Genomic DNA, 19,557 nt, shown 5'->3' on the forward strand with positions numbered 1-19,557 from the left:
TTTCTACTTAAGTTGTGAGTTGGCCACTCCAGTCTCAAAAACAATGGACTTTTGTATTTTAGAGCAGGGGTTGGCAACGTGCAGCCCATGGGCCAAATGCGGCCAACAAAGCCCGTTTTACCGGCCCACAAGCCACCCGTGAACCAAGCCACCTGCTCGGCGAGTCCCCCGTGCACTGCGCTAAACCGGTGCAGCGCGGGGATTCATCGAACAATGCCGGAAATTGTTTCTGTGCATGCGCAGAAATCACGTCTGCGCATGTCTAGATGCCCAAAATCGCTTCTGCGCATGCACAATTTCCAGCATCTGGGCATGCGCAGAAGCAATTTCCAGTGATGCGGACAGGCGCAGATGCAATTTCTGGCGTTGTGCTGTGCCAGTCCAGCCCACGGACAATCTCCGTGGGAGTGATCCAGCCCATGGCCAGTAAACCTTGCCAACCCCTGTTTTAGAGCAAACACGGTGAAGTCGCTCAGGTTGTTAGGTTCAGATTCCTCACCCAGGGCCAAACTACATGTGATGGCTGGATCTCTAGATACCTCCCCCCGCCCCATAAAAAGAGCTGGTGCAGGTTTTGAATCGGGGGATAATTCACTCCTGTCCCCCTGCTTCTGACACTTTCCATCACATGCTGAAGATGCACCTCTTTACCCATGGTCTTTGACACCTGAGAGAGAGAGAGATTTAGAAAAATTATACTTTCAAAAATTATATACTGTACTGTCTTTTAGGACAAAATAGTAGCCATTTTGCGAACTTCGTGTACTTGTCGTAAAAATAGAAGTGTGTGCATGCGCGTGCGCGCGCGCACACACACACACACACACACACACAGCTCTCGGGAAGGATGGGATAGAAACATAATAAACAAAACAAAACCTCAACAATCTATTTCTCCAGAAAATTTTCTTACTTATATTAGTCAACCACAGATTTGGATGGCTGCAGAAAATTGCACCCAGGTTTCCTTCAACTTCTAAAACACACAGACAATATACAAGGGAAACCTCCCTAATACACTTCAGATATGAAAGAATTTATTTCTTCTCCTATGATTCCAAAAGTACTACAGTGTATTTCACTGAATGAGGATAGGCCATTTGGGGGCTTTCTGCCTAGTAATTAATTTTTGCAGGGTATAACTACTTTCTGCAGTGACCAGATTTCCTGGCCTTTCCTCGGTGAAGCTGTGCTTTTCGTTTCCCTAGAAATAATAAGGAGAAGCAATCCAAATTTCTAAGTTCCCAAGGAATAAGTATCTTAGGTCATGTACACTTTTATTTTCAAAAGATAGTAACAGAAGTTAGCTTTTCATTTTAAATGGTCAACAAGAGTTGTTGGGTTTCTTATTTATTTCACTGTATCATTAGCATTGATGCAGGTCAGGCTGTTTAAAACAGCCTAGGGAGTACACTGTTCAATTTCCTAGTGAAAATATAAAACTTCATCAACTATGTTGTCAACACCTCCAGGAACAGTGCATTTATTAGCTGCTGAAAAAAATGGGAAATTGTAGATATACTTCAGTGTAGCTAAAGCAGTTATGATGCATGTTTTTAATTTCCTGCCAAAACAGTAGTTTATAATTTCCCCCCTGAAAAATAGACATGTGGACTATAAATGATCAATTAATTTTTCAGTAATATGAGTAAATGTGTCATTTCCAGCTTCCTTTATTGTAAATTCAATTTTCATTCTGTGTTTAGAAAGGGGATTTTTGTTCATGGTTTATTGTGAGTTTAAATCCTAGTGCCTAGACATCTAAAGTGCCTGAGCCTGATCACAAATCAGGGAACAGGACCACTTTTGGATGAGAAAGCAGCACAATTTGTGAGTATAATTAGGTGCTGTTATGAGAGCACAAAGATGCAACCAGTTGGACTGGCTTAAAAGGTCAGATTGAGGCCATTTAGGACCCAAAGGAGTTTGAGACTTGGTGGATCAATAAATCAGCTCTGCCACTTGCATTCAAGCTGAAGCAAAAAGTTACAACTTATTTATTGATATGAAACTTTCCAGTATATTGTTGTGAGCAGAGAGTTTGACTTGATGGCCTGCAATATTCCTTCTAAGTTCATGATTCTCTGACTGTAAAACTGGAATCTGGACAAGAGGATGGCAAGCTTCATGGTGCTGGTATACAGTTCCATGGGGCTGGGTTATATTTTCTAATGTTCTTGGTGTATCATTGCTGCAGCGTCTGAATTTTTAAAAAGTATTATTAAAATTTAAGTTGGCCTACGAAGACATAGGGTGATGGGTGAAAATTATCCTATTTCCACCACACCACCTCTCTAGAGAGAGGACACCTATTGCAAGGTAGTTTTCTGGTTTCTTCTCTAGGTACCTAATTCATGGTTCACCATATCACTGCAGAACTCATTTTATTATTTATATATCCTCATTACTCCCTACCATTCAAGTTAACCACATGACATCAGTCTATTTCTTTAAATGAGGACTACTGTATTTTTCCTAGTCCTGAACAACTTGGATTTATCCGTCGCCTGACAGCTTAAATACTTAACTCTTCCTTCCCTGTATCTCATGATATAAATTAGCATTAGCCCTGGTCTACATTTAATTTCCAGAGGCTTCCAGTTTTTTCTATCTTTGACCAAGGAATGTTCTTGCAGGAAGCATAAGTTGAAAAATCATCTTAACCACAACTTTCCCAAATCTCTTAATATCACTGACTCATGGGGTATCTATATTCCCTTGCAATCTCCAGAATCATTGCAGAGCTTCTAAGAGAGATCTGTGCTTGCCAGATGGTTTGCCATAGGATCTGCTCAACGCAGGCCCATCATCGGCAGGGCCTACCAGAGCCGACACTTGGGCTGCACATCAGTAGCTCTGCTGCAGCCACTAGCACCCCACTCCACCTTGCACTGAAGGGCTCACTCACCTGGGAGCTTATACAGCAGCAGCCACTCAGCAACTAGACCATTACATCACTGCCAATGGGTAAGCCTGTAATGAGGAGGCTGATAGCTGCAGGAACATTGCCATCAGGGCGCAGCAGATGTTGGGGGCGCCCATGGAGGGCAGCTTGCTCAGGGTCCTTCACAATCTAGAGCTGCACCAGAGTACTCCTTAATAACTGCAAAACATTCACATTTTCTGACTCGGTCTAAACTTTCCAATGCAGTGAACAAAAGAAACTTGTAGATAGATCCTGCAACCAGGATAAACTGTCCTGTTTGTAGATCCAATGCCATATATCGTAAACCAATGCAATCTCTCATATTTTGCATTAAACATAACCATCTTGCTTAGTGAGTGTGAATAATGGCCAGCCTCTTCCCAAACCTATAGACCTTACTCACCCATAGCTCTTAGAAGAGGCATCCATCATGTGGGCAGGGATAGCATGAACCCTCCTTCTTCCCTAGATAACATTCCCGATTCCCAGGGAACACACAATGCCAGTGGCACCTCAGTTCACACATGCGCCTTTTATGTAAGCTTCTGGTAAGATCCAGCTTAGGATAGCAGTATCTTTCAGCAAATGTGGGGGAATAATGTGTTTTCGAGTGCATTGTATCCTTGAAGCTGCTGTATAAACTGTTGTGTTTATACAACAGTAAGTTTCACTGTACAGAGTGGATCTTAACACCAAGTATGGGCTCATCCAGAAAACCTGATTGCCATTTGCCTTGATTCAGTGGCAAAATGTGTGTTTTCCTGGGGGGAAGCGCCAGGACAAACAACGACAACAACAAGACTCAGACATGGAGCTTTAAAACCTGAACCTAGAAAAGCAGCACTAAAGGAAGCCTCCTTTAAAGAGCGTCCTTCAAAAAAACTCATTTTATTAATAGTTAGAACACAGAAGTCTGGCAATTAATCTTCCCTAGGACCATGGCCTCCAAGGGGGTACAAACTCTGTTTCCTGTCCATCACCGCTGAGTCACTTAGGGCTGTGTTATGCTTCCATTAGTAATAACTTTAGCTGGTTCACTGTCCTTGAGGGTTTTTCTGGCAGTGGCGAGGGGGCGGCGGCGTTGTTTTCACTCCACTATCATGTTTTGACAATAGGTTGGATTCCTGTAGAGCCAGCACTGTGACTTTTTGTGGCTTTCAAGTTTTTTATTTATTTACCCGTGCTGTTGTAACTGCCCACCGCTGCTTTTGTTATTTGACTTACAGATTTATTGGGAGACCACCTGCCCATTTTTTACATCCAAAAGCAAGGGGGGTGGGGTGAGGGGAAATAGCTCAACTTTTTTCTTTCTTTCCAGGAGAGAAGAATACCTATTTAACATGTTTGCCACATAACTTGTGTTTGTCCTTCATGAATTAATCATGGAGGGGGCGTATGTGTGTTTGTTTACCCGGACTGGATAGTCATTAAATTTGTGCTCAGATATAGCTTTTGCCCTGGAGCTCTATGCATCAGGATGGTTTTAATTGCAGGCAGAGGAGCCACTGGGAGGCTTTCTCTCACACAGGCACCTGCTGCAGATGATTCAGCCCTTCCATTCGCCTCTAGCAGGGCCTGCATACATCTGCCAGTACCTGTCATTATCTGAGGCAGGCTTGTCAAAACCCTGCATCCTTTAAGCTCTCCTGAATTCCAGCAAGGGACCCTCGTCGGTTTTCCTGGCACTTGTAGACCGCAGTGCACCTGGTATTTAAATGGCAGCAAAATGTGTTTTGATTGTTTTCCTCCTTTAATGAATCTACCTGAGGGACATTTAGCTCTTTATCTGGTAGCATGTAACTGAGTAGCTCACATTTACACTGTTTCTGTGGAGAGACCAAAAACAAGCAAACAAACAAACAATGCCCTCCTCTCCCTCACCCCAAACCCCTTGCATTCTTGTGCTATTATACTGATCCATCTGCCATAGGTTCTGTAACAAAATCTGCAGAGGTCCCCCAGGAGTGTTTTGCTCTGGTAATCTACACTAATGATTTCTGAACATATTTAGCCAGGTTTATGAAGACCTCATTAGAATGTGACTGAATTTCCCCCCAAAATGCAAATAATGCCTCATTAGAATTTAGAGCAAGCCATTATGGAGTTGCCATAAAAAATATTCTTTGAAAAATGATGTGATGTGATGCAAGGGCTGGTTTCCACAGACCTTCCACACCAGCAGTTCACCACCCCCCATATACAGAAAAACGCTATGGAACCTCTCCCGTGATTAGAGAATCATGTTGGATCAGAAGTGGCTTTATCTAAGTCTTTCAGAAAAGACCTATCAGCATGCATCAAGAGGTCTGGCAAGCTGAGGGACGTAAGGCAAAGATTCAGTGCCAAGTCAATGGAGGGAACTGGTGCCAGATCAGCCCCACATCCATTGCACCAGTAGGCCATCACCCCCTTTTTCATAACCATGGCTTCTGGATCAGGCTTGATCATTGCTCATGCTGCCCCACTGTCTTTGGCTTGCCTCATTCCACCCTAAACTAAACAGACGCCAGTTTGACAATGGCTTTAAAAATATTTCCACTGACCCTAGCTTACATTTATGTGGCTGACCATAGGTGCAGTCCATACTGTTTCCACATGCTTGTGTAGGAATGATGCCAGAAATATTATTTAACTGTCCTGGAGCGTGATGGTCATGCATTTATTGATTTGTACTATCTTGGCCCACTGGACATAGTTATTAGCTGCACATTATCAGTCGAGTTCAATAATTATTGAGCACCACAATCTCTGGATCAGGGTTAGTGCATTTAATGATAAAAGCTAGCAATTTTATCCTTGTCCTGGGTTGCAGCAACATACGCAGTGAATATAAATTGCCAAGAGTCCAAAGAAATAAGATGAATGTGCATGTTGTGGATCAAGTGTACAGCGGGGGATTTTTGCATCTCTGGGTTGTTGTGCTTGCTGCAGCAGTCCCACTGCCAAAGTGGCAAGCCACTATTAAGCAGCAGTCCTGTGCAAACTTACCTGGATGTGAGCCCCATTAACTATAATGAGACTTAGGTCTAAGTAAACATGCATGAGAATGTGCTGTTTAAGGTGAGTGATGGCTTTCCTTTTCAGCAGCTGGAACTGCTGTTGTAATAAACAAAGCTTAGGCTGTGTTCACAGTTTTCCCCCATGCATTCATCACTTCTTTATATGCTAACTGAAGCCACTGCCATTGTTGAACAATAAAACACTTAAGCAGTCATTTATTTCTGCACAAAAAACAGGGAGAAATAACCATCCATGTTATAGTTAAATTCGTTTATCTTACTTTAAAACAAATGTAAACAATTGTAGTTTTCCAGTAAAGATGAAGGCAGATCTGAAAGATAACTTTTTTTTAAAAAAAAAAGATGCTTCATAAAATTCAGCAGCTTAAAATCTTTAATCTGGCACCATCAGTAAATAAGATAATGTGTCTTACCAATCAAACCAGATTTCTGCTTTCTAAATGTACAACCAGAAATTACAAGTTGGCTTTATTCCATCATGCATAGCAGGAGCAAAATCCTTAGGGGGAACAATTGGCTGTTATTCTCCAGGAAGCTAGGCAGACTCTTCTATAATTGTTTAATAAAGATGTCCCCAAATCAACAGTGCTTGCCTCGCTGAGCAGGGCAGCATAAAACATGTGCAGAACATTGCCCTTTGTAACACCAAGAGAAGGTCTGATTGGTTTTCCATTTATCTTGCATGCTGTTTTCTACTAGAGAGTGATGCTCTAGATCCTAGAATGTATAAAATCAATAGCGATTCATATCTTAAGCCTTTCTAAACCAATTAAGGGTATCCAGTTAGAAAAGTGCAAATAACTGGTCTTGATGAAAATACACAAATATGTGAGGAAGTTTAGATATTAAGAAAGGAGCAGAATTCACAAGCTAGTTTTCTTCGACAAGGTGGTGTCAGGCTGTCTTGTACACTGCTGCCACAGTATGTAGATTATACATTTTGGTAGTCTAATTTACTTAAGTTTTAACTAAAGAAAAGTCCTGAAAGTGTTAGGGCCAAGCTCTTTGCATCCGACCTGCAGGATTTTTTTTATAAATGCAAAATGCATCAGCTAAAATAGATTGGTAATTACAGGATCAGAGCAAGCATGAAGAGGAAATTTCTCTCTCTCTCTCTCTCTCTCTCACACACACACACACACACACACACAGAGAGAGAGAATATCCTGAAACTGGTCTCTGCTTTGAGACACCCATTGACACCTCTTATTTGTTAGCAGAAGAATCAGTGTTCCTGAGAAAAGGCACCCAAACAGGTCTTTGTGACTGTGCTTGCTAATTACTATTGTCTTTGGTATCCTAGTCTCCCACCATAATTACAGCCCTACACTTGGGAAGCTGAATGTCACAGCTGAAGAGGAAACCATCAGTTGTGCTTAACACTGGAAGTAATGCAGAGAGACACTGAACCGCTGTGTCACATGTGCATGTCCACAAGGTCTGGCAGCAGAATAGTGTCAATGTCAACATGACTTGGAAATTTTCTGGGGAGCATGACTTGTCCTGTGCATCAATACTGTGAAAATTTTCTCTTTAACCAGTTTGTACATAGTCTAGTTACTATGCCCTAGTGCAGGGCTGAAGAACAGGGTCCAGCTGACAGGCTGCATCCTGAGCTCGCACACGGGCCACTTGGACCACCCATTTGTCAATCATGTGATGTCACCACAGCATCAGGTGATGTAACTTCATATGGTGTGGTTTGTTTGTATACCGCTTTTTGGACCATCGGCCCCCCCAAAGCAGCGAGCAACATTAACCCATACATATAATCAACCAAAACAATATAAAGTAAAAACTTTAATATTAAGCTATCAACTATGCAATTGGAGTGCTCTCCCAATTCTTTCCTTTATTCCCTGGCAAGTGATGCTTGGATTCAAGCCACCTCTGCAAAGAAAGAAGAGGAAGAATTGGGGATTTGGCATCAAAAGCAAGTCTCACTTCCAGGAGGGATTAACTTGACCCAGGAGCCCCCAGCAGAGCTTTCATCTGGTGCCAAATTTAAGGACACCAAATACAAACTCCACTTGCAGAGAAACAACTGGTAACAGCCTTTAATACTTCTGGTTGTTCCTTTGCAAGTGTGACATCAAGTGTTGGAGGAGGGCAGCATGTGCCAAATTAGGATCCCTGCTGAGATCCTAGCAGAGGATGAAAAGACGGTCCTGATACATATTCAGGTAATACTGAGCTCAGGGTTGTCAGCTGTATAGTGTGCAGTACACTATTTTGCACGACTCAGCTGCTTTTCACTATATACCAGCATACCAGACAGTTCGGAGAACTAAGATTAACTATCTAGCATATAGTACTGTGACTGTAAATCACTTCTGCTGCAGATCAAATGGCATTCCCCTTTACTTGCACAAAATGCTTCAGTATTCAGCAATGCTTAACTCAATACAAGAAAACAACAACAACAACATGATGGAATTTGGCATTCCTATACTCAGTGAGAAATGAAAGTTCAAACATCTGCTAATTAGTTTAAATTCTGTCACATGTTGGTTTCAACACACTTTAAGTAGAGAAGTGAAGTGCTAGTGGTAAAGAAATAATTTGTGATGTTATCTCCTCATTGTAGCAAGCTATGCAATTCTTTGAAAAATGGATAAGGATCCTGCACATTTTCTATGTCAGTCAAGATAATTGTATTTGGGTAAGGCCAAACAATTTTATAGCATTTATATTATTTTCTAGTGTATTACTCTTATCTCCTTATGAGATAGCAGATGAATCTGTGCAGGAAAACAACAAAAGAAGCCAGAAAGATTATTATTTTTTGCCTGAATATGCTTTTAAAAATAATTATTTATTTAAAATATTAATAGCTCAGCTTTCAACAGTATCAATATCAGGGTGTCATACAACATACACTTTTCCTCATGTCATGTGCACCTGCCCATACCTCACGTCATCTGATGTCAGGTCTGGGGCAGGTAAAGCCACAGATGATTAGGCTATCAGGCTAGCCAAGGTAGTCTCTGGAGCATAGTTAGAGGACCCTAACATAATAATCCTGGCTGACCTGAAGTAGCCACATGAAGGCTGATGTCGGGCCAGCTCAAGACCATCACCTCCATGACAACCATGGGTCTCTCTCAGATGGTCATCAGTCCAACACACCAGGCAGGGCACACCCTTGATGTGATCTTTGCTCCAAGTGATATGACAGATGAACTGAAGACATGGGGAGTGCAGTACACTGCCTTGTCATGGATAGACCATTGTCTGGATAAGTTTGGAATGACAAAATTCTCAGAATTTTGTAATACAGTTCGGCAACCAAAAATGCATCCATAATTATATTATAAGCAAAAATGCTTATGAAATGTATTTATTAGTGCAAATGATTTTTAAAAATGAAGCACATTAGGGGAAATTATGTGTAAAATGTATCTATTAAGGAAAACTGCATGTTAGAATTCAAATTTAGACAAGATACAGAGGACATAGTGAGCAGGAGTGGTTCCACGAAGGGAGGGAAAGAGTTTCAGAAAGGCAAAAAACTGTTATTAGAGATGATGAAGATGAAAGGACAAGACTGATGGCCTGTAGTACCTGAGAATTTATGAAATCCCTTCAGTATTGAAACTTTTTTTTTTTTAAGTATACATATTTTTTTTAATTGCTATGACTTTTCAATGAAGAAGAGTGTCCCCTTGTGCAACAAATATTTTTGGAACTTACAGATCCCTATCCCTGCCCCACCCCACCCCCGCTACAATTCCCAGTTCCTTGGGAAATAGGTCTCACTGTGAACCTCTTTTAAGAATTGTAGCTCTGAGAGTGGGATTAGGGTCTATGCTTAAACTATAGTTCCCATGATTCTTTGGAGGAAGCTATGGCTATTTAAAGTGGCATGGTGCTGTTTTAAATGCAAAGTGCAGATGGGGCCTTGTTCTGTTTAAGATCAGCTGTCACAATATGTCGTTGTCTTAGGCTGGGGAAACGTATCACGTTTGGGATGCAGGGTCTCCTGCTTGAGCATCACAAGTTGTGGATTATGCTGTCAGTCAGACAATCCCGGATATTAAGGCAGTCCAACAATTTCATGTGGCAGCATCAAGCCATCAGCAGTCACCATCTGCTGAAGTACATTATAGCCTCATGTACCATGTAAAGGCACTTTAGCCTTCATGCATTGGATGCAGTTCTAGAAACATGATATACACAGCTAATCTGGTAATATAAATGAAAGGCATGATGGCAAGATGGACGTGCCCAACTTCCTTTGTACAACCAGCTATTGTAGCCATATCAGACCAGCCAGTAGCTGTGTGCGTGTGACTGAAGTGCCTGTTAGATATTTAATCCTGCCTCCAAGAAATGCCATATAAGACTGCATGCCTGTTTCATCATCCACGGTACAAGTTGAATTCTAAAGTAAAATTAGCATGTGTAAAAGTGTCCATCCAGTGACCTCATATGAGCTATCAATATCAACTCTACTAGAGATAACCAGTAAGTAATTTAAAATTCCCTGTGCAGCTAGAAGATTAATTTGGCTGCCAGTTCACATATTAGTATCACTTTCAGCTATAAAGAACTGTGAATTGCTGTACTTACTCATGACTGCTAACTACTTCAAGGTACCGCTGAATTGACTTTTACAACATATGGGTGTGTGCTTGGAAATACTCATCATTTCTTAAAGGTGCATGAAATGCAGTGAATGAAAAGTAGTTTATACATCTGATTCAGACAGAAAGAAGATGTGCATGCAGGGCAGGGAAGCCTTCCAGAAGTGATGCTAAAATTTATCCTTTATAAAGCAGATGAGCCCTTTCTTTTTCCTAACTTCTATTTCAGGCCTCTTAATGGCTCCCGAGAATACTGTAGGAGTAACATGGAAGCAGTGCTAAAACTGTCGGAATGCCAAATAATAATCAGGCTTAATCTCTTAATCCATCCTCATAGATTTTGTCTCTAAACCTGTTCAAAACTATCTGGTTCATCTACCTGCAGTGTCAGTATAACACTTTGTCTGAAAACGAAGCTCATCTGCTTTATAAAGCAGCTGCTCACCTTTAGGGGTTCCTTTTCAGCCAACCATGCTCAGCGCACAGCTATCAGAGTGTGGGGCTAGCAAGTGGGGAACTTATTTCTAAACTAGCTCCAGATCTGAATCTTTTAGTGTTGTTGTAAATATGTGCATAAAGTAAAGGTAAAGGACCCCTGACAGTTAAGTCCAGTCGCAAACAACTCTGGGGTTGTGGTGCTCATCTCACTTTACTAGCCGAGGGAGCCGACGTTGGTCTGCAGTCAGTTTTTCCAGGTCATGTGGCTAACATGACTAAGCTGCTTCTGGTGAAACCAGAGCAGCGCTCGGAAACGCCGTTTACCTTCCCGCTGGAGCGGTACCTATTTATCTACTTGCACTTTGACGTGCTTTCAAACTACTAGGTTGGCAGGAGCTGGGACCAAACAACGGGAACTCACCCCGTTGCGGGGATTCGAACCACTGACCTTCCGATTGGCAAGCCCAAAGGCTCAGTGGTTTACACCACAGTGCCACCCAGGTCCCTACAAAAATATGTGCGTTAGGCAGCATTAATAACAAAATGTTCTATACATATTAATGTGAAACTCTACATAGCTTAGACTACCTGTAAATGTAAATTGGTACTGACATCAAGTTGTTTTCCATCACTTTGGGTGAGTACAGTGAAAACAATGTTTACTTATCAAAATCTAGATTTGTGAAGAGTGTGCATACAATTTGCATTGTAAACCAAACTAAGTTATGGGTATAAAATGAATACAAGGTATGGTGTATATAATGTTTCCCCTAACTCCCTACTCCCAAAAAAAGCCAAACAAGAGGAGCATTTTGATAGACTTGGTAGGTTTGGATGCAAGAGTCCCAACTTCAATTGCTATGAAGTTTGCTGAATCGAGCATGTCTTGGTTTCTCTGCAGAACCTGTCTCATAGGTTTGTTTACTGATGACATGTGTTTTACAAAAACAGTAGCTAATGAAACCCAGAGCCTGGTGTGCTCTGGTCCATGGGGTCACGAAGAGTCGGACAGGACTAAACGACTAAACAACAACAATGAAACCCAGGATCTGATCATTTTAAAGTGAAAACTCTCTTGGAAGTGTCTCCTCCCCGGGGTCCAGTCTTCTCAAACTTTTGTATCATATAAGCAAAAGTTTCCTTTCAAATCTGCTGGCTACCAATTTGACAAGTTTTGTGTTTCTTCCATATTTAATTCATTATAGTTACCTAAGAATGCTTCTGTATTTGTTAATAACCCTTAGACTAATGTGTTTCATTGACAAATTTAAAGTCTGCTATCTCTCAAATGAATTTCCCATTGACATTTGTAACTGACTTATTTAACAATTGCCTCTTCAATAATATTTCAATATTTCAGTTGTTAGGTAAACCTTGCAAACTGAGTTATGCAATCCTATTTACCTCTGTGTTCCATGGGGCTAGCTCCTAAGTAAGTACATTTAGAATTATAGGCTGAAGTGGCTTTCATAAATTAGGCTCCATGTCTTCAAAGCAGAAGTGCCAGCTTACGAGGGTGATGGGGCAATGTCCCAATTTCCCAGTGTCAAGCATGTGATGTATCAGTAGGTCACTGGGCCAAGAAGCAGACTCTGTCCTTATCAAGTGGCGAAGTCTGGGCTCTCAAATTTCAACAGCGCCCTGTGCAACACTAAAATTTGGCATTTCCCCCACCTCCAGCATTGTTGTGGCGCCTCCTGCAGGACTCTGCCCAGTGCTGCTGAACTGGTCATGCTACCTTAAAACTGCTTCTGCCTTATCTCAATGGTATCCTTTCTATGGAGAAAAGGAAAGTGTAGGTGCACTTGGAGACACTGTTGTCATGAGTACAAAACTGCCGCTCACCCCTGATATGGGATGGCCCGGCCTTTGCTGACAGGGATCTGACAGTGGGCTGCAATGTGCTTCTGCATGCAGACTGCACAGAAAAATACTCTGTGCTCCTTGAAATACGTTTTGCATTTACATTAGCTTGATGTAACAAAAGTAGCCAGTAAGTTTTCTCTTAAAACAAAGTGTCGCAGCTTTTAAGAAAGGAGAGGTTGTTCCCTCCTGCCTTTCTCCTGCTGGACAGACACTAGATATCCTGGGGATACAAACTTGCAAATCCAACAATATGCAGCCAGAAGCACACGGTGTCTATACACATCCTAAGTCTGCAGATGGGTTGGAGAAATTGCTTTTTAAGAAGGAACATATTAGTAAGCCAGAGTGTCTAGACTATGCTGTTGTATGTTTCTTTTCTAAGCCAAGCAATTCAGTCCAATCTATTTTTTAAATTGTTTATCCGGCTAAACTGAGCACTGTGGAACATCGGCAAGTGCCCATCTCAAAAGGAATTGTGCTAAAGTTAGAAACCTGATTTAGGTCCCATGCTGCAGCTGTTTCCTTCTTCACATGTGCCTTGGACACGTTGGTGTGGATCAGATTCTACCTATGGAAGAAACAAAAACAGCAGGCAGAAAAAGGAAATGAGGGTCAGAGAGTGGGCTTTGATAGTTTGCGCCAGACTGGGGATCTTGGGAAGTTCTGTTTCTTCTGAACAATGCGGAGAAAAACACATTTTCCATGGGGGGGAAATTGCTGTTACAAATAGCTGCCTGACAATGGAGACAAGCACTGTGAACCTTTTAAGTCAGGGATTTAAACAATGCTATTGGTCTGTATTATCAAGCAGAACAGACAGACAGATAAACAATGAGCTTTCAAATGTGTTTCTTGTGGTTTCTATTTCCCTGACTGCAGGGCTTTGTGTGTGTGTATTTTCCAGAGAGAGTTTTAGGAATTGTTACAGAACTGGCAGCAAAATGCCAGACAGAGATAAAATGAACTGCATGGTATGCTTATTTTGCATCAGTACTTTGCATCTGGTGCTCAGATGTATTTTTTTCCTCAGTTGGAAGCATTATAAAGTATCCTGCCATATATACACAAAACTTTGCACATTGCTTTGGATGCTTCTACAGAGTTCTACATATTACAGGTTCTGTCCTGTGTGTCCTGCCACAGGGCCTATAGGTGGGATTCCACTTGACTCGAGAGCCATGTTTCCACAACAACAAACATGAGAGCACAGAGACAGTTGTGCGGAACAAAGGAACTCTATACAATTTCCATATCACCAAACCCTTCATCTCCACAACACAAGGCATGTGCATAGCACATGGAGGGAGCTGCTTCATGCGCAGGAAAAAGGAAGGGCTGGAGCTCAGTGAGGCTCTTCCAGGCAATGGTCCCATTCACAGTGGGGGGGGGCTATAATATTTTAGAAGGAAACACAGAACTTTAAAATTTATATCTGTATGGTTTTTAGTAAAAAAAAAAAATTTACAAATAACCGTACATTTCTATGAGTGTATTGTGTATATAAGTGTGTACACACATGTGTAATTTCTTTTATTTATTTTTATTTAAAAGCATTTGTGTACAACTCAATATTACAAAAATCTTTAAACAGTTCACAGTCTAAACACAAATGTCACTAAAACAAAAACATAACCTAAAACTAGTTTTAAAAAAGCAATATAAAAACAAATAACAGCAAATAAAACAGAAATTCAGAAGATTCAGACATGGAAAACAGGATCCAATCATACAACTCAGGGAAATCCTGTACAAAATGTTAAGTGTGCACAAGAAGGAAATGTTAAGTGTATCTTGCCCCAGTTTTGCATACGTGTTCCTTGGCTAGGGATAGGCCGCGTGAAGTAACTTGCCAAGTTTTCTGCTAGGGGCCTAATGAGTTATTCAGTCTCACTGGGCATCAGGTTCAGGTCCACAAATAGAATCTTTTTGTCATTCAAATCTCATTACTGCATATGTCAGATTTTACACATTCTGTGTTATGTTTTACACATACATAGTTACCACCACCCCTGCTTTTCTGTTAGGTTTTCAGAGCAGTTAATATTTCAAAAAATAAAACAAACCTTTCTTCCACTAAAAAGGAATCATGTCACAGTGTGCTTTTTCATAAAGGAATGAGACACTTTAGAGACAAATAACCAACTTCAGGAGGCTGTGAATGTTTAAATGCAGCTTTGTTGCTTTTCCCTCTGGATACTCCCTCAACAGGGAGAAAAACAGGAAATGAGTGGTTATTTTAACTGAGCTGTTCATGGCATAAATACTAACATGATTCATACAATTTCCCCAACTTGCGCTGAATGCTATTTCCACCTTTAACTCACAGAACTATTCTTTGAAAAAGAAGATTGTGTTCTTTAAAACTAATGATCCATTTCTTTTGTGTAGGCAGCATGGCTGTTTTGTGGGCAGTTCAATTGTACATCACTGCAAAAGTGTTAAGGAATGCTTCAAATTGAAATATATATAAACCTTGATTTTTTTTGATTTTTTTTTATTTCTAAAAGGTCAAGTGCTGTAAATACTGGCCGGATGACACAGAGATATATAAAGACATTAAAGTTACTCTAATAGAAACAGAGCTCCTGGCAGAATATGTTATTCGAACATTTGCCGTGGAAAAGGTTAGTGTTTAAAGATATAGTTTCTCATATGTTTCTAATCATGTCTGTGTTAAAGTTGCAACATCTTTAAAGTCAACCCTTTTTCCAAACTACTTTGTGGGTAATACTCTACTGCCCCCTAATGGTGAGGTCAGGTTTTCCACCAACCCCCCCCCCCATTTAAACAGCAGCATGTTCCTCTCCAGTGGCTTATGAAATAGAAGTGGGGGCAGGACTTTAAATAGCTATTGTGCTTTAAGAAGTGCCACATTAAGGAATTCCTGCTTTTGTTTTCTTTTAAAATGCTTTCTGCAACATTCCCCTTTCTTCTCTTTTTATTCAACGATGGATGGCCAGAGAGGTGCCCATGAAATCCGAGAAATCAGGCAGTTCCACTTCACAGGTTGGCCAGATCACGGTGTACCTTACCATGCTACAGGACTTCTAGGATTTGTCCGGCAAGTCAAGTCCAAAAGCCCACCAAATGCAGGCCCGCTGGTTGTACACTGCAGGTTAGTGCAATGAAAAGGCCTTCTGGCATGCCTAGTTGAGAAGGTCACTGTCTAATTTTATCCCTTTAAATTAAACACGCACTGAGCTGAGCTGTTTATAGTCAATGTTAATTTGAATGCCATTTTTTTTCCAACCACTGCTGATCGACAGACAGCAGTCTGTAGACAGGTTACAATGATCTATAGCATCCTTAATAAGAAATTGTTACCCTCAAATGTGAAAGATGTCAGCTACATTGCTGAAAACCCCTAATGATATATTTAAGGCACATTCAAATGATGTTCATTACGTATGCCACTCAAGAATCTGATTTCAAATTCAATGGCAAGCACTTTCTGAACTTTTAACTCGTACTAATTGTGCTTTTGTATTTACAGCGCCGGTGCTGGCAGAACTGGGTGTTTCATTGTGATTGACATTATGCTAGATATGGCAGAAAGGGAAGGTGTTGTAGATATATACAACTGCGTCAGAGAGCTTCGGTCTCGAAGAGTTAACATGGTGCAAACAGAGGTATTCCCATCACCCTTTCCTGCTCCAGTCTCTCTCCTTGTGCATAAGAAAAATGCATTTCATTTTACCAGAAGTTAGAATTCACATCCATTTAGGTGATGTGCCCTGTTGCTGCTTCCTGGCATTATTTAGCATCAGCTGCTTGTGTCCGATAGAGATGGAGCCATGCAGAAGGCTTATAATATGCATTAGAGTGACACAGTAAAAGTGGAAAGAGAAGTCACAGAGTGAGAAATGAAGTAGGCAGCATAAGCAAGCACGGCAACCACTTTTGCCTTGAACACCTTTAGGGCCGAGGGAACATGCAAAGCTCCATCCGAAAAAAAGAATCGGAGGAGCGCATATGACAGAGTTTTGGCCTTGTTAAGTAGGTGTTGAATTTGAGCTTTCCACCCCAGATTGTATTGAAAAATAACTCCTAGGTATTGAAATTTTAGAACTTGCTCTATTTTTGCTCCACCAAGCTTCCATTCGTATAATCTCCGACTTCTGGAGAAAATCAGAATCTTGGATTTAACATGATTGATGGTTAATTGGTTGAGTTGACAATACGTGGCAAAGATCTTCAAGGCTCTGGTTAGTCCAACACGTGTATAAGATAGAATTACCGCGTCGTCCGCATATAAAAGGAGTGGGCAGCGGTAGTCCGCTAGTCTAGGCGCGTGTGTACTTAGAGATGAGTTAACTAGGGGTGCACGCATGTTGCTGATGAATAGGTTGAATAGACAGGGAGCTAATATACATCCTTGGCGCACTCCCTTGTTTATTGGTATCGAATTTTTGAGGTCGCCCGCAGGAGTAAGTCTCACTCTGGCAAGGGTACCTTCGTGGAGCTGACTTATAAGCCATAAGAGTCTTCTATCAATGCCCTGTTTCGCAAGTTTCTCCCATAGGATGTTTCTAGGAACGCTGTCAAAGGCTGCCTTTAGGTCTAAGAAGGCAGCACAGAGGTAGCCCCGGGGAGGAGAGGAGTACTTCCGTGCAAGATGATAAAGAACTATCGCATGATCGGTTGTAGAACGTTTAGTTCTGAACCCTGCTTGCTCGTGGCCAATCTGATTAGTCTCATCTACCCATCGCAATAGTTTAGTCAGCAAAAGGCTGGCATAAATTTTCCCTATGATCGAAAGGAGGCTGATGTTACGGTAGTTTTCCGGCTCCGTTGGAGAACCTTTTTTATGAATTGGTACTATAATGGCCTCCTTCCATATTTTGGGGAAACTCATTTACTCAGTACTGTAGAGAGTTTTCTATTAAGTAACCGTGGCTGGCCAGTTCCTTATTGGAAGCATAAATGCAGTACATGAAGTCTCCTGCTGTTGTTTCCCAGCAGCTGGAGCTCAAGAGACATGCTGCCTCTGATCCTGGAAAGTAATGTGCCACAATCAAGGCTAGTACTAATTGACCGCATTCTTCTATGAGATTCTCTAATCCCTTTTAAAAGCCATCTATCTCAGTTGGTGGCCATCAACACCATCATGAGTTCCATAGTATAGCTCTGCCCTGTATGAAGAAGTGCATTTCCTGCTGCAGCTGTCAGGTCACTGATGGTGGTGGGTTGAAAGCATATACACTTCTGCAATGAGGAGAGAACAAAAATGGGACTAAAGTCGTAAATTAGAATAACACCTGCCCTTTATATTTAGTGGATTACAGTAAATATGTAACACTGTAGTATTGTACTATGATAACGGATATTATAGTTGGTTTTCCAACAGCATGTGCAAAAGCTGAAAACCACATTTAGTTCTTCATTTTTTCATTGGGAAAAAAACCTATCATTTATGTGGGTACTATCACCTATCTCTTTACTTCTACAGGAACAGTATGTCTTCATACATGATGCGATATTGGAAGCTTGTCTGTGTGGGGATACCTCTGTTCCAGCCTCTCAAGTTAGATCTGTATATTATGAAATGAACAAACTGGACCCTCAGACCAATTCAAGCCAGATCAAAGAAGAATTTAGGGTAAGCCATGGGCCATGGATACATTTTTAAAAGCACAACAGGACAATGGCCTTTGTATCGTAAGGTTTATTTGTTTGTTTTAAAGTGTGAGACCAGAATCTTTCATTATTCTCTGAAGCACAGACTCGCTTTTAAAATTAAAGATACTCATAATCCTATTCTGAAGGCACATTCATTGCCAATCAGCTCTTCCTCTCATATTGTATTGTTGTTGTTGTTGTTTGTAGACCCTTAACATGGTGACTCCAACTCTGCGCGTGGAGGATTGCAGCATAGCACTTTTACCACGGAATCACGAGAAGAATCGGTGCATGGATGTGCTTCCTCCAGACAGATGCCTACCTTTCCTCATCACGATAGATGGGGAAAGCAGTAACTACATCAATGCTGCACTGATGGATGTAAGCGCCTGTCCTGATGTTAATAGTCTGGAAAATACAGAAAAGCAAATTCAGCAAAAGGGGGCTCAATTTTTGCTCCTGAAAAATGACTCCCCTCCAAAAGTCTTTCAACTTTTGGATATATTTTATATTCTAGATTTGTTTTATCAAATCTATGTTTATAGATATTGTTTAAAGTCTGAAAGCTTTATTAAGAGAACTAGAAAGTGGGGATGGGGAATATTGACAATGGAAATGGCCTAGATGTCTTATCGAGTACTTGAATATTAATTATAATAACACCTAAGAGGGAAAAGAGCTATTCAGAATGTCAAAAAAAGTACAATCCTGTGCATGTCCACTCAGATGTTTGTCATTAACATACCACAATAGGATTTACTCCCAGGTAATTGTGTAAACAATGCAGCCTAAGTCAACCAAACAGCATAATGAAAAGTTTGCAGCAGTGTTTTAGTTTTCTTTCCTTTTAAATTTCATAGTAATTAACGAAGGAAAATAATAGTTGCCAGTTGGTATAGGTAGAATGCAAGCCATTACGTCAGTCACTCTGTTCATTTCTGAATGAGTGAACATTTCCTAAACATGATTCTTTCTCCCTCCTCCGCTCCCCCCACTCCAGTTAAATGCAGCCATGGAAGTTTTAATAGCACTAATAGGGTATCAGTACAAGGATACTTAAACATGTTTTACACTCTCTAGAGATTTGTAGAGTATCGCTGAC

The 19,557-nt window shown here is 41.1% G+C and overlaps 1 protein-coding gene and 2 long non-coding RNA genes across 15 annotated transcripts in view; 1 reads left to right on the forward strand and 2 right to left on the reverse strand.

The window, feature by feature from the left end:
- Nucleotides 1-19,557, reverse strand: part of LOC309348554 — a 507,755-nt gene that overhangs the window by 402,802 nt on the left and 85,396 nt on the right. The gene's annotated exons all lie outside the window — the stretch shown is intronic.
- PTPRM (protein tyrosine phosphatase receptor type M) overlaps nt 1-19,557 on the forward strand; it is a 413,445-nt gene that overhangs the window by 381,773 nt on the left and 12,115 nt on the right. For all 12 annotated transcript variants that reach the window (XM_081873808.1, XM_081873803.1, XM_081873804.1 and 9 more), the window contains 5 exons: nt 15,344-15,460; nt 15,797-15,951; nt 16,330-16,465; nt 18,286-18,435; nt 18,663-18,836. In XM_081873808.1, coding sequence (XP_081729934.1) covers nt 15,344-15,460; nt 15,797-15,951; nt 16,330-16,465; nt 18,286-18,435; nt 18,663-18,836 — 732 coding nt within the window. The remainder of the gene's footprint in view (nt 1-15,343; nt 15,461-15,796; nt 15,952-16,329; nt 16,466-18,285; nt 18,436-18,662; nt 18,837-19,557) is intronic.
- LOC309348549 overlaps nt 18,752-19,557 on the reverse strand; it is a 37,623-nt gene continuing 36,817 nt past the window's right edge. Inside the window, exon 3 of the long non-coding RNA XR_014159468.1 lies at nt 18,752-18,863. This is a non-coding gene — a long non-coding RNA (uncharacterized lncRNA). The remainder of the gene's footprint in view (nt 18,864-19,557) is intronic.

This window comes from Podarcis erhardii (genome assembly GCF_964252035.2).
Source record: "Podarcis erhardii genome assembly, chromosome: 8".
In the NCBI taxonomy this organism is placed as follows: Eukaryota; Metazoa; Chordata; class Lepidosauria; order Squamata; family Lacertidae; genus Podarcis; species Podarcis erhardii.